Genomic DNA, 14,130 nt, shown 5'->3' on the forward strand with positions numbered 1-14,130 from the left:
TCCACAGTGCTGAGGTCTTGTCATGACCCTAAGTCAGCATTTTCAAAGCAAATGCATCCCTGTGGCCATGGCTAAGAGGTGCTGCTGATCCATTGCTGAAAGAGATGTGCTCAGGAAGTGCTGGGAATGCTCTCTGTTTTGCCCAGTTGTGTCTGGCCTGAAGCTCTCTGGGAGCCAGATCTGACTGCACATCAGATGTGTGTTTCTGTAACTGATGTGACATCTGTCTTGTATAGTGGTGGGATACATTTTTAAACAGTATATTGAGAAAAAGCACGGGCATAAAACTCCAAAGGCATTTGCTTTCATGTTTCACTGTACATTGGTTTACTTGGATGGATTAAGCAAATGGGAGGGAGAAAGACAGAAGTCAGTTTGCCTCCTGAAAGAGACCTACCAGTTGTGGGGTTTGCTGAGCAGACCATCATGAGTTAAAGCAAGTTTTTGCTTTAAACTAAAAAGTTTAGGTTAAAAAAAAACCTTAACATCGTAATGGTTTGATTTAGTGGTTGTGTTGTATGTACAAAGGGGGACTCATGAAAGAGCTTGCTGGGAAGAAGTTCTTCACATTAGCTGCAGAGTGTGACCCTCTGAACATTTCATCTCAGGAGTATACTGAGCTTTAGTCAAAGGTGTACTCCAGGTGCTCAGCACCAGAGGATCCAACTTGCTATCTAAATGTGCCATTATCCCCACTGCAGGGGCTGAAAGCTGCAAAATCCAATATCCCTGTAACGGAGAAAATAGTCTTTCCCTGGTTTGGAGAGGTGAGGCACAGAGGGGGGTGACTTGCCTAAGATTTATCAGGGAACCTGGGGCAGTTCAGGGACATGAAGCCAGGAAGCAGAAACTGCACAGGGTTCTGCTTCCTCCCACTGACTGCTTTGGCTGTTTTGCACCTGCTTGTGTTCCTGGAGCAGTGAGAAGAAGCTGCAATAAGGAACCCTAGTGTGCCTGTCCCTCTCTGTTATCTCAGTAGTGGTTGGTCACTGTAGGTTTACCTACCTGCAGGTTTACCTGCAGCCAGCAGGAGTGTGCTAAGTAGTATGTCAGTGAAGGCTCCACAAGTGCCATTTAACAAAAGGAAGACATAGTGACACAAATTCTATGGCTTTCTGTACAGGAAAGAGTCTAAATTCATATTGAATGTTAATACTTAAAGATAAAATCCAGTGTAACATTTGAGTAAAGATTTCACGTTTAACCCAGAGAAATAATATGCTGCATGGGTGGCACTCTGGTGCAAAAAAAGGTAGGGGCAGCCTTGGCCAGAAACACCTTCTTAGACACCTAAAACCCATAATACTGGTGAGCACAAACCCCTGCCCTTGCTCAGAAATAAATCTGAAAGTGGTGTCAAGTCAGGTGTGCAGCCATTTGTCTCTGCCACCTAGTAACTGCTCATCATTCCCAGGGAGTACAGTCATTGGTGGCACCTGAGTTCCAGGAGATGGAGGAACTGCTTTGCCATGGGGTCAAGCATGGGACATCATGGCCTGCCCTTCACAGAGTTGACCTCCAGGCACTGTCATATGCCTGCAGTGCATTTGTGGCTAAGGCAGCATATTAAAAATGTGGGCTTCTGGCATGTGTAAGGGAGGCTGGCACCATCAAGGGAAAAGTAAGGACCTAATCCTGTTACGTGAAGAGACAAAGAGCACAGGGGAGAAGCACAGTGCTCCTAACACTGCAAAGTTGTTGTGCCCAACTCTATGGCCAGCACCAGAAATCAAGAAGCAGGGATTGCAGCTGTAGGTTTCCTGATGATGTTGTTTTCTGCATTGCCCTTTAGTATATGATGGTAAAGAGAGAGAGCAGTAGAGAGCTCTGACTTCAGTTTAATTAATTTTGTTGATCCCCTTTCACAGAACATTCTGAGGTCTGTTATATGAATGTAGCTGCTGTTATGGCTATGTGGCAGAAGGAGGGTGGAAATACCTCAGGATTTAAACCCATGGCTGAGCTGGCTGGATCTTGGATTTCTGCATCAAATGCTGAGTGTGGGGACAAGGGTTTCTAGCTTCTCCATATGGCCAGTTGAGCAGCAACATTGAATATCACTCAATAGAGCCTAGGACATGCTGTCCTAGGACTGTGCCCAGTCCAGGCAAGTAAGAAGTTCTTTAAACTTTTCAGGGAAAAGCCACCTCTCATATCTCCCAGAATAAAAATTCTCCCATTCGTATTTCACCACCACTTTGTGAGGCATAAAAAGAGCAGCGTAGTGTATTTAGAGATGCTCTGAGAACATACTAAGTAAGCACAGAGGTTGTCAAAGTGTACTTTCTCATGTTTCAATACAAGTGTCAGACGGAGTCACAGGAGGAGGCAAAATGACCCTGGCTCCCTCGTCCTGCGCCCCAACTGAGTGTGTGTGTGGTATATAGTAAGTTACTTCCAATTCCTTTTAGGTTAGGATTTTAAACAAGAAGATCGATTTTAGCGATATTCAGTCCCGGTGTGGTTCCAGAGATAACATCAAACATTCTGCAGGGGGAGGAAATGTAAGTAGTATGGACACTCTCTCAACAGCCGGTGGTGGTCTCAACAGCCAGACCCCTCTGTTTCCCTTCCTCTGAGCACTATTTTCCTTCTCTCTGCTGTTTCACATGTGAGTCTGGTCAGTCATGTGAGCCTTGGGTATCAGTGGTGGCCTCCTGATCTTTCTCTGCAGAGCACAACACATTTCCAGAATATGGACAGGGAGGGGAAGTCAGAAAATAAGGGTTATCCTCAAATGCCCAAGGGTACTGACAGTGAAAGTGCAGTGTGAGCCAAAGATTCAGTGCCTTTCATGGGAGCAGCCCAAGAAAGTAATTTCCAGAAAGAGAGTGCAGCTCTCAGTGAGACTCCAGCCTCCGTGTTGGGCTTCCTCAGCTAACTCTTCAGTTATGTGCATTCAGCAGAGGGGAAGAAGAAAAATAAGGACAAAGAGAGGGGGTGTGACCAGCTAGCGTACTCAGTGCTCACGCTGCAGCATTAGTCCAGTGTAACAAACTGAGGTTGCTTGGGGTTTGACCAGACACCCCTTGATTCTAGCAGGCACACTGGAATAGCTTAAGGTGGCTACAACCATCCTGCTGGAAATGATTTCCCCTCAGATGGAAGAGCTGATGGTGTGGGCACATCTGATCCAAACACGTTCAGTACAGCCACCAGTGCTGGCTTAAGTCATTGCCAGTGTTGTGAGCAAACCAGTGGTATTGCAGCCATCCTGCAGCTCCTGCTCTGGCCTGGAGGGGCTGCGACTTCTTGAGGCCTGCCAGCCTCAAGCACAGTCGCTGTGGCTGTGGGCCGCCTCTGGGAGCTGTCTGGGAGTCCAGCGAGGCAGGAGTGTGGCTCTGTGGCTGTTGCCAAGCTGGGCTCAGTGCAGCCGTGGCGAGGCAGCCGGCAGCAGTGCATGGAGCACCAGGAGGAGGGAGGGTGCAGGTGCCACTGCCTGGCCGAGCAGAGCAGTGCCACTGCTCTCGGATGAGCACCGAGCCAGCTGGCTGAACACCAGCCTGCTCAGGTACAGCTGCAGGAGGCACATGTGTACCTTCATCAGGCTCCCCAGAGTGCACTGACAGGAAATGCATAACGTATTTAGCTGCAGAAAAATATGAAACAGATGGTGGAGATAAAAAACAGTCACCAAAATATCCTGGTTGCCAGGATGCACGTTCAAGAGCAGAAGCAAATGGGATGGGCCCTGCTGCGTGCAGGGCTTTGGAGCACCCACCCTGAGAGGATTTGGCTCAGAAACATTTTATAAAGAACTCACAAGCTGATCTGCTTTATCCTTCTCTTCATTTTGCTAATAGTAGAGCCTAACCCAGCTGTCATCTCCCTAGGTGTGAGGGAAGCTTTTGCTGTATTAATCCAGGTATTTCCTCCTTGGTGGCGTGATCTGTTTTCTACTAATCATTTCTCCTTTTCCAGTGGTTTGTAGAGGCTTGGGCTCCTTCTCTGCAGGGCTTGGCTTTTTATTATTTTATTCATTTCTGTAATTTGTGCATTTGTGCACTTTTGACAGGTACAAATTGTAACCAAGAAGATTGACTTGAGTCATGTGACTTCCAAGTGTGGCTCACTCAAGAATATTCATCACAAGCCAGGTATTGTAGGAATTTCTGGGTTATGGGACAAAGGGAAAGACCTAATTCTGTTATGCAAAGGAGAAGTCATGGATGATACCACTTTCTTTTACAGTCCAAGAAAAAGTAAATACACTTTGGTAATAAAAATACACGTAACTACTTAACTAAATATATAAAGACATATAGTTATAGAACCAGAGAGGTGTTAAAAAGTAATGCCAAAGGATGCTGCTTTGGCATAATATTGAATACAGGCTGAAGTCAGCAAAATACTTAAGCATGCACTTAAATCCCATGGAAATCAGTGGGGCTGCAGTACATGCTTACAGTTTGAATGTATGTTGGAGGTTTTATATTTGACTGAACATGGAGAGCGTTATTCTGTGCTTCTCCAAAACCATTAGATCTCAACTAAAAGGGAAGTAACGTGAGTGCACCCACGTGCTTCAAGTCACACTTTCTCCCACACCATTGCAGCCTCTTAATCTGTATTTCCTTTCCCATTGTAGGAGGTGGGCGTGTGAAAATTGAGAGTGTGAAACTGGATTTCAAAGAAAAAGCTCAGGCTAAAGTTGGTTCACTGGAAAATGCCCACCACGTACCTGGTGGTGGTAACGTCAAGGTAAGGGAACAGCCATCAGAGAAAACGCCTCCAGTGTGCCCCTGGCCTGGTGAAATCAGAGCTGTGAATTCAGCCATGGCTCTGAATCAAGTAGGAAGCATCTGTCTGTCCTCCTTCAAGCACACTCACATGCCAGTTTGTTCCCTTTGAAATTTGGAATGAACAATCTCGCATCCACATCTAAGCTGACAGTGAGTCTAAAGTCCTGTGGTTTGTGCACTGGCTTTCCCCCTAAAGATAGTCCTTGCTTGGGACCGTTGGACAGCATAGGTATGATCTGAGATTGGGACTGCTTTGTGAAACAGGAGGAAAATATCTTGAAAGTAAGATCACTCCCACAAACATTGGAAAATACAAATTTTGGAAACAAATCATAGTTTTGTTTTCAAAAGAAATGCTTTTCATAAACATATAATGTTAATGAAATTCACAGCTAGGGACAGTGGTATTGCTCGTTAAAGTGTCCATCAGAGACAGAAATGGTAAGAGAGTGTAACAGTAAGTCAGTATCTATTAAACAAGGTGAAAAAAAGATCAGTTGGAATTATTCAAAGGAATAATCCTTCAAATAACTCAAAGCTAAGAGTTTTTAAAAGTAAACAAAATGATGCCCAAGTGATGATCTGTAACAAGATAATTTGGTGAGTATATAATGTGTGACATTCTTTACTTTCCTGGAGCAGATTGACAGCCAGAAGCTAAACTTCAGAGAGCACGCTAAAGCCCGTGTCGACCACGGGGCTGAGATTATCACACAGTCACCAGGCAGGTCCAGCGTGGCTTCTCCACGTAGGCTCAGCAACGTCTCATCCTCTGGAAGCATCAACCTGCTTGAGTCACCCCAGCTTGCTACCCTCGCTGAAGATGTCACGGCAGCCCTTGCCAAGCAGGGCTTATGAATTTGCTCATTTCGCGTTGTATGAAGTAATAATATTTAGGCATGAGCTCTTGGCAGGAATGGGCTCAGAGCAGGCGTTCCATTCATTCTTTACCATGTCTAAAGCTAAGTCACATCCCAAGACTTGTAGTTACCATACAGTTAAAAAAAAAAAAAAAAAAAAAAAAAAACAGAAAAAAAATATATTTCCATAGATGCAGAAATTGGCCTGACCTCCATTTACAACAGGAAGACACTGGCTTTATATGGGTATACAAAAGCAGTATGTTACATTGGACAATTATTGTTGCTCTGCTCTGTCTTGCATGGAGTACTGTACTATGATAAAATGCATTTTTACCTTTCATGTGCCTGAAGGCCATCCACCTCTATCTGAAGAGCCTTGTTGATATCCCAAGTTGCTCATTTCACAGTTCTGTTGATAGATGGGGAAATAAAAAAGTTGCCCTTTTTAAGTTATTAAGGGTTAAATTAACAGTCTGCTTACCAGAAGGAAGGGCATATAGAGAAATTCAAGTTTAATTAAAAAAAATGTGTTATTTTGTATAAACGAGTAGAACAAAAGTTGAATTAAGTTATTAACATTTTCTTGGACCTGGTTAATTATGTCAGTGTATAGCTGAAAAGCCAATAAATTATTTAACTAATAACTAAAACTAGTAGCTGAAAACATTTAAATTGTGCTTTGGGGAAGTGACATAAAAAAGCTGCTGAAAGCAAGCACTTCCACTCCAACAGACTTGTGTCTGATTAGAAAAGTTGGTTAAGCGGCTAGATTTGTGTGCACACCACTGGTTTCACATTCTTTCCGTCTGTTTGATACAGTATTATAGATATATATATTTCTCTGTGGCCATTTGTGATATGCCCTCCTCATATACTTGAATATTCTACTTCTTTATTCACAGTATCTGTGTCTCTTGCACCCTTTGGTGTTGCAATTTTAGGTATGTAAAAGTAGATGTTAGCAGGGTTTTTTTTTTCCCTATTCATAAGAATACATTTAAAAAAGATGAAAATTTTAGCATGAAGTTGCTTTCTGTAACAACTAAAAGCCGTGACCCTGTTTTAGTGCCAGATGCAAGTCTCTTCTGTGATGCTAGAAAAAGGATTCCTTCCCTCTCCCCTTCCCTTCCTTTCTTCACAAAGGAATGATTTTTGTGGGGTCCAGACATTTGTAAAAGGGTGTCCAAAGATGGCTGAGTTTGGACTCTGGCTTTTTTTAAAATCCACAATAGTTTGGTTCTTTTTTTTTTTTTTATTTCTTTCTTTCCTTTTTTTTTTAAAACTCCCATAGTAACAGTGAATGTTAGATTTATGTTTTTTTTCTTTTGCTAAAGTTGAAACACAGAAAAAAAGATGTTGTTTCCACTCCTTTAGTGATGTTTCACATGACTACTCAGGCACTCAGACAACAGTGATAAACATAGCAGAGGTGCCTGTAAATTACAGTGTATGAATAAATAAAAATGAGCTCCCTAGACTGGGTTGCCATAGCGATTCATCAATAAACAGGGCTTCTTAAAATCTGAGCAAAGTGAGATTGTGTTGGCTATAAAAAAGTGTAAGAAAAAGTGTGCCTAAAAGATAAAAGGCAGAGATAACATAACCAACCGATCTAGAGGAGTTACCTGAGAGAACTCCAGCACTAAGGGAACACTGAAGGTGACACGGAGGTGATCCTCATCAGCAGATAATCACCTGCTGATGCTCTGTGTACACTAGATATGATGAAATGACCAGTTCACATTATGGCAGATTGTTTGAACTTTTCCTTTTGAGACCTCTTAACTGAACTTTGCACTGTCAGTTGAGCTATACTTGATACATGTATTAGGTTAATGTTGTGTGTTGGAAGCTTTTGATCTATTCTTTTTCCTTCTTAATTTGTATGTGTGCGTGTGTGTGTTGGGGTTTGGTCTGAAAAGACTCATAGGGAAGATTTTTATGTCTGTGGAAAAGGATTCTGATAATTAATAATACAGGATTCCCCATCATTAAATTCTGGTAGTAATACACAGTTACTGGACAGTAAATATTCAGTGGACCAAAAGGAGATTTTGGCTAAGCTGCCACAGCAGTACAAATACAAAACAGAGTGGTTGCATCTCTCAAACTTCTGCTGAATATGAACTTCTGACAGCCCCCCACGTGGCATTTCAGCTCTGCAAAAAGCTTTTTCACACCAATACTGTTTGTAAGTACCTAATACTGTTTGTAAGTCGGTTGTTTCATATGAAGGACAGTGAGTTTAGAACCATGCAAAGTGCAACTGGAGGATTCTGATTTCTGCCTTGTATTTGTTATACTTTTGCTTAAACTAATCATAATAATTCACATGGAAACAGTGTCAAGTTAAGGTGCATTAAAAGCCTCTTCCCATTTTTTCAGAAAATAACAGAAAGGAAAACCAACAGTATTTATATTGCTCTGATCATACTATCAGTATGAATTGGCCTTGCAGTGGTTTTTTTCTATGCCTTTTGCCAGCGTGGGAGAGAAACTATGGTACTACTGAATCCTCTGCTCTCTGAAGCTGAGCACCACCTCATGAGAACAGTGATAGCCCGAGACTCCAGTTTTTTTATTCTGCTTTTAAAATCAACATACTCTAGAAAATTAAGCTTAGTTAAACCACCTATGAGTCCAAAGTTAGAGTGGTGTAACACACCGAGTCATTTATTTCATGCATTAAAATGAGCTTTCTTGTCTTGATTTAAGCAAAGACCTTTGTAATCATCATCATTCTTCCATAGAAAGAATCCTAGAATGCTGTGGAGTTAGATGAAAAGAAATCAAGAGTTTTGTGCTGTTAAATGATAAAAAACCAAGTTATGTTACATAACTCTAGATGTTCACTGGAAAAGCTCATATTAATCTTAACTTTCTCAAGAAGAGTGTTCGTTTTAAAAACAACAGTTTGTAAATAACGTAATGCCCACTAAAGAAGATAGAGCCAGCTTCCTGGAAACTGCATCTGTTGTGTTTCTTTTCCACAGGCATGTTGAGCCAGCAGGTTTGTTGGGCGCCTGAGACCCAACTCTGTAACAAAGCAGAAATAATCCAGACAGAAGGAATGGTGAAACCTTGTTTTGGTAGCTAGGGGAGCGCCCCAAATTTAATAATGGGTCAAGTTGTAGCAACAAAAGGCAGAGTGCTTCTTTCTCATTTGCAGAGTTCTATGTAACCACAAGCTGAAAGAATTAAAAGTTGAGCAAACATCTGTCCAGCAACAGTAAAGGAAAAACTAATCCTGATGAGGGAAATTGTGAGCCCACAAGGGCAATGTATATTTTCACTGTACAGCAGTAAATGGAATTATCCATTCAGTGCTCTGCTAAAGTACAGTGGTAACCTCATCGTGGCTGCTCACACATCTAAGTTTGCCTAAATACATGACCCAAAGGGAGTCTAAAGGCATCCTGTGTGGACTACCACATGTGAGCACTTTTTTCCATGCTGGATCAAATACTGTTTGAAACCCAAGTACACATGACCCTTCAAAGGCAAATGCCTTGAAGAGTAGATCACATTTGCTATGAAAATTGATGCTGGTAGGTTTTTAGCCTAGGTGTCTGTCGACTAACTCACTAGTCAGATTGCTAAAGCAACCCCCTCTGCAACTCCAGCAATTCCCACTGTAGGAAGGTAAATTAGTTTCACACTTGGAAAAGTCGAGCGTATAAAAGCCACTTCAACTTTAGCAAAGAGAAAAAGCCAACAGATAAACATGCTGTATGCTGGGATGTCAAGGAATATGGTCTGCTGTTACAAACCTGTGTTTTTTCTGATAACTCTAGAGCCTGTTACCATAAAAGAGGCATTTCTTGAATGGCTGGTGGTAGGTAGTTCATGTTTTTCAATCCAATTTGCAATTGTATTTGTTGCTGTATAGTGATTGTTTTGCAAAATAAAATCGCTTGTCATCTAATTGCATATGTGGGTTTCCTCTGTTTGTGATATAGCTCCTCCAGCATCCAGCTGTGCCCTGAGGAGAGAGGTACCACGCACCTGCTGGTGCTGCAGTCAGTCTGGACAGGAGCAGGCACAGCAGATCCAGTCATATTTCTCAGCTAATCCCTGTTACTTTTAGCCGGAAGAATCAGTTTTTATGGCTGGCGTCCTGTTCCGCGGGGCAGTATCTCCCTGCTGTGCGCGTGTTCCTTCATGGAAAGGGTAACTGTACGTTGGAATGGGCTGCCCAGGGAGGTGGTGGAGTAACTGTCCCCGGAGGTGTTTAAGGAAAGGCTGGATGTGGCACTGGTGACATGGTCTGGATGACATGGTTACCTTGGACTCGATGATCTCACAGGTCCTTTCCAACCAAACTGATTCAGTGAGTACATATCCCTCACGCTGGGGTCCTGGCCGGGGGTGAGGTGTGGCGTCACCCTGCACTGAGCAGTGGAGCTCTCCAGGCATGGAGGGCACACGAGGGAGGAGGTCCCGCTCCCAGTGCACGGCGTGCCCTCAGCTCCGAGGGGAGTGTTCCACACCCCAGCCCCGCGGTGAGCCCCGCGGTGAGGGCCCTCAGCGCCCAGCCCTGTGACACAGCCCCAGCCCTGAGGGGACATGGCCACCCCGGGCTGGAAATAGGGCGGGGCCGTGCCTGTCCCCCCCCCCCTGAGGTCGGGCAGGCGGTAGGGGCGGGGTCGGGTGAGATTCCTGCGGCTGGGAGCCGGCCTGAGGGGCGATGGAGGCCGCCTGAGGGCGATGGGAGCCGCCGAGGCGATGGGAGCCGCCTGAGGGCGATGGGAGCCGCCTGGAGGGCGATTGGGAAGCCTGGCCTGAGGGCGATGGGAGCCGCCTGAGGGGATGGAAGCCGCCTGAGGGCGCGATGGAGCGCCTGAGGGCGATGGGAGCCGCCTGAGGGCGATGGGAGCCGGCCTGAGGGCCCTGGGAGCCGCCTGAGGGCCCTGGGAGCCGCCTGAGGGCCCTGGGAGCCGCCTGAGGGCCCTGGGAGCCGCCTGAGGGCCCTGGGAGCGCCTGAGCCACTGGCAAGCCGCCGCCCCCCTGAGGGCCTTGGGAGCCGCCTTGAGGGGCCCTGGGGACCGCCTGGCGGCCCTGGGAGTCGCCTGAGGGCCTGGGAAGCGCCTTGAGGGCCCTGGGAGCGCCGGGGAGGGCCCTGGGAGCCGCCTGAGGGCCCTGGGAGCCGCCTGAGGGCCCTGGGAGCCTGTGGATCGAAGGTAATGGGAGTTGTGAGGGGGAATGAGCTCTTGAGGCCATGCGGAAAACTGAGGGGGAAACGGCATGGAGTTGGAGGGATGCTTGGAGCAGTTTTTTGTCTGGATGCCTGGTGGGTACTCACTCAGCCCCTACCGAGCTCGGGTCGGGGAGTCAACGGCTCTGAGCTGCGGGTGGAAGGGAGAAATCATGGAGTGATTTGGGAGGGACCTTAAAGCTCATCTCGTTCCAACCCCTGCCATGGGCAGGGACACCTTCTGCTAGATAAGGTTGCTCCGAGCCCCGTCCAGCCTGGCCTTGAATCCTTCCAGGGATGGGACATCCACATATTCTTTGGGCTACATACTTCTCTGACAGCACTGCTATATGCAACATAATACTGAGAGTACTGCTATAGTGCTACTGAGAATACTGCTATATAAAACATACTGATGTATAAAACACACTGAGAGTAATGCTATAGTACTACTGAGTATCTTATTAACAGTGTGTAGTAGGTGATGTATTTTATCATTTGATAGCAGATTGTGATGCTGGAGCATTGAGGTGAGTACCATTTGTGAATAAAATCTTGAACAACTACTTGTTATTGAACGTGAGGGAGGCCCAGGACTCCTGCTTCAATATTTGCTAGATGTACAGAGCATCTGTCCATCCTGTGCCTGCCACAGCTCAAGGGGTATTCCTTGCATTGTATAGGAACAGAGACATGGATCAGATCAGATGGGCAGGCAGGAGGCCTTCCACCTAGAAAAGTCTCAGTTGCTGGAGTAAAAGACTGTGTGGCCCTGGTGGAGGGGCTCCCAAACCTGTTTTGTGTGAGTGCCCTTACTCTGGAAGGAGAAGCATGTGGTGTAGGCAGTGCTCAGCTCTCTCTGGGCAACAGAAAGGAAGACACGTTTGATAACTCAGTGGAACAAGAGATCTACACTTTCTTTTCCAGAAAGAAGGTGGAAAATGGTTTTTTGGGTGGGGGTGAGGTTTGAGGGGAGGGTTTGTTGCATTTTTTCCCCCAGAGGAAGTAAAAGTTTTGCAGCTGCTACCAAAGCAGTCACATCCCAGAGCTTAAAGAGACCTGAGCCAAGGGATGATGTGATACCTTGACAGTACCTTTTTCCTTCCCCAGTCTTGTCCAGCGACTGCACCCTACACCATTTTGTTCACTTCCACCCTGTCTTGTTTAAGTTATTAAGTTATTTAAGTTATTAAGTTTAAGCATAACCTGTGCCTGCTATGTATTTAATTGCACTTACATGGCTCTGTAAATATGATATGCTGCTTGAACATTATGCAAAGGCAATAACTTTCTTTGCGGTGACTGGTCTGCATTTCTTTTCTGTTTTGAAATTGGATTCTCAGATGCATGAGTGCTGTGCCACTCTGCTGGTTCCAGCTAAATGTGGCCCAAGGATTAAACATCTGACTGTCTTTATGGAATCTGATCTAGATAAACTATGGTCTGCCTCTGCCTAAATTCATGCAGCAACAGCAGCAAGCCTGGTAGTTTTAGGAGTCATTCATCCTTGTTTCTGAACACATAGTTGTGCTGGTTTTGAGCAGGGCTGGCAAGAAAAGCTGTGAATGAGGCTTTTGAAGAACCTTGGTTAAAATGTTTTCATGCTGAGTTTAAAAGCCCTTAAAAAACCAGAGTTTTCCTAGGCTTCTACCTGACGGGCCCATAGGAGAAAGGGTATGACAAGAACAAGATGAATGTGCCTTTACAAACAAGCTGTGTGCATCTGCTTGCAGATGCAAGGCAGTGCCTAGTTGTGAGTAAAGAAATGGTTGTTGGTGGGAAAGGAAATAATTGTTCGTAGACAAGAAAGTGGCTATTTTTAGATAAAGAAGTAGCTGCTTGTAGGTAAGAAAGTGGCTGGAAGAATCAATTAACTTGTAGAATAGTGAGAAAGGAAATAGCTGCTTAAGAATAGTAAGAAAAGAACTGACTCTTTATATGTAATAGGTGTTTTCAGGAAGTCTGTGCCTTCCAAGTACTTTAGCCAGTGAGGAAAGGAAGAGGTCATTATAGAGCTAGGAAAAATTAGGATAAAAAGGAGGCTACCTCCTCCAGTAATTCAAGAGATTTTCACTTGGTATGCTCAGGAAGCTCTCCCTTTATTCATGAATAAAGTTACTCTGGCAGAGCTCTGTCTCCTTTGTGGACACTAAACCCTGGTGATGAGAATTTTCCATACAGGTAGAATGAGCGGCATCTGTCAGTGCTGTCAGTGCTGACCTTCTGTGACTGGTTGTTCCAAGAGAGAAAGGGTCTTCCTTCATAATGGGTCTGTTCAGCCAGGACAGAAGCCTGCTGGCAGCTTATGGAAGACTAAGTTCCTGGCGGTGTGCCAAACAGTTGTCTTTGCTAGGATCTGCAGCTAGGAGCTGTTTGCAGCTTTGCTCTTGGAAAGGCTGCTGCACAACAGAATGACTTGAGATACTTCTGGATTCTGCACAGAGAATAACAGATGAATAAGGTCTGAATACTTAGAAGCGTGTGTGGCAGGGATTGATTGAGGCTGAGAAATTGGAGAGCATATGCCTGGAAACAAGTGCAAGGCAGTGAGGTTTGAGCAGTTCCCTGCTCTGGGCACCCTTGTGTAGAGTGGGGGCTTCGTGTTCAAGTTCTGCTCAGTGTCCCCACTCTGACACGCTGCCAGCCTTGACTGTTTCCAGATCAAGACTGAATCCTGCTATGATGGATGTATAAACACAACTGTCTGGTGAATAAATCGGTGATCAAGCAGAATCATGTGATTTGGGGAGATGTCAGGCTGATGCTGTCTGTAGTAAGAGAGGAAATGGGATGAGAGTGTCATGGACGTCTTTTGTGCCTGAGCAGTTGGGTGGGCTTGGAATTGCTGGAGCAGTGCAGAGCAGTCTCCACTTTCCCCACGCCTGGTTCCCGAAAGCAGTGACTTCTTGCATTAGTCTTGATCTTTTTGCAGGCAGACAGACCTATGTTTCTGTGCCAGCCCAAGATGCCAGTGTAGCACAGGTGAATTTTCAGGACACCTTGCTGTTTTCCTACTATAATGACCTCCCTGAAGAGTTTACTTGCTTCCTCTTTATCCCTACTGCAAGGGAAAGCAGGGACTGATTTGGAGAACTTTCTCTTTGCAGCATCCACTGCAATGTAAGTATTTAGGTACAGTCAAATGCTGACTGCAAATCCAAAAGCCTCTGCTGCCAGCAGAAGTTCAATATAGAGATAAATAGAATCTTCCAGGTTTTGTGTGCTCTTTTTGTGTGTGTGGCAGGGGTTGTCTCCAAAACAAGGCAAGAGCAAAACTGGTCTCTAGCTGCTGCTAAATTTAATATAGACCACCTTTGCCACCTCCTGGTTT

The 14,130-nt window shown here is 45.1% G+C and overlaps 1 protein-coding gene across 24 annotated transcripts in view; it reads left to right on the forward strand.

The window, feature by feature from the left end:
- The window catches only part of MAP2 (microtubule associated protein 2), a 220,986-nt gene extending 211,451 nt beyond the window's left edge, over positions 1-9,535 (forward strand). For 13 of the 24 annotated variants that reach the window (XM_018071768.2, XM_018071773.2, XM_029959492.1 and 10 more), the window contains 4 exons: positions 2,412-2,504; positions 4,016-4,097; positions 4,589-4,701; positions 5,385-9,535. In XM_018071768.2, the coding sequence (XP_017927257.1) occupies positions 2,412-2,504; positions 4,016-4,097; positions 4,589-4,701; positions 5,385-5,600 (504 nt within the window). In that variant the 3' untranslated portion in view covers positions 5,601-9,535. The remainder of the gene's footprint in view (positions 1-2,411; positions 2,505-4,015; positions 4,098-4,588; positions 4,702-5,384) is intronic. The other 11 variants (XM_029959497.1, XM_029959498.1, XM_029959499.1 and 8 more) reach the window with 2 other exon arrangements.
- Positions 9,536-14,130: the final 4,595 nt, after the last annotated feature.

This window comes from Manacus vitellinus, unplaced genomic scaffold (assembly GCF_001715985.3).
Source record: "Manacus vitellinus isolate BGI_N305 unplaced genomic scaffold, ASM171598v3 scaffold_20_pilon, whole genome shotgun sequence".
Classification (NCBI taxonomy): domain Eukaryota; kingdom Metazoa; phylum Chordata; class Aves; order Passeriformes; family Pipridae; genus Manacus; species Manacus vitellinus.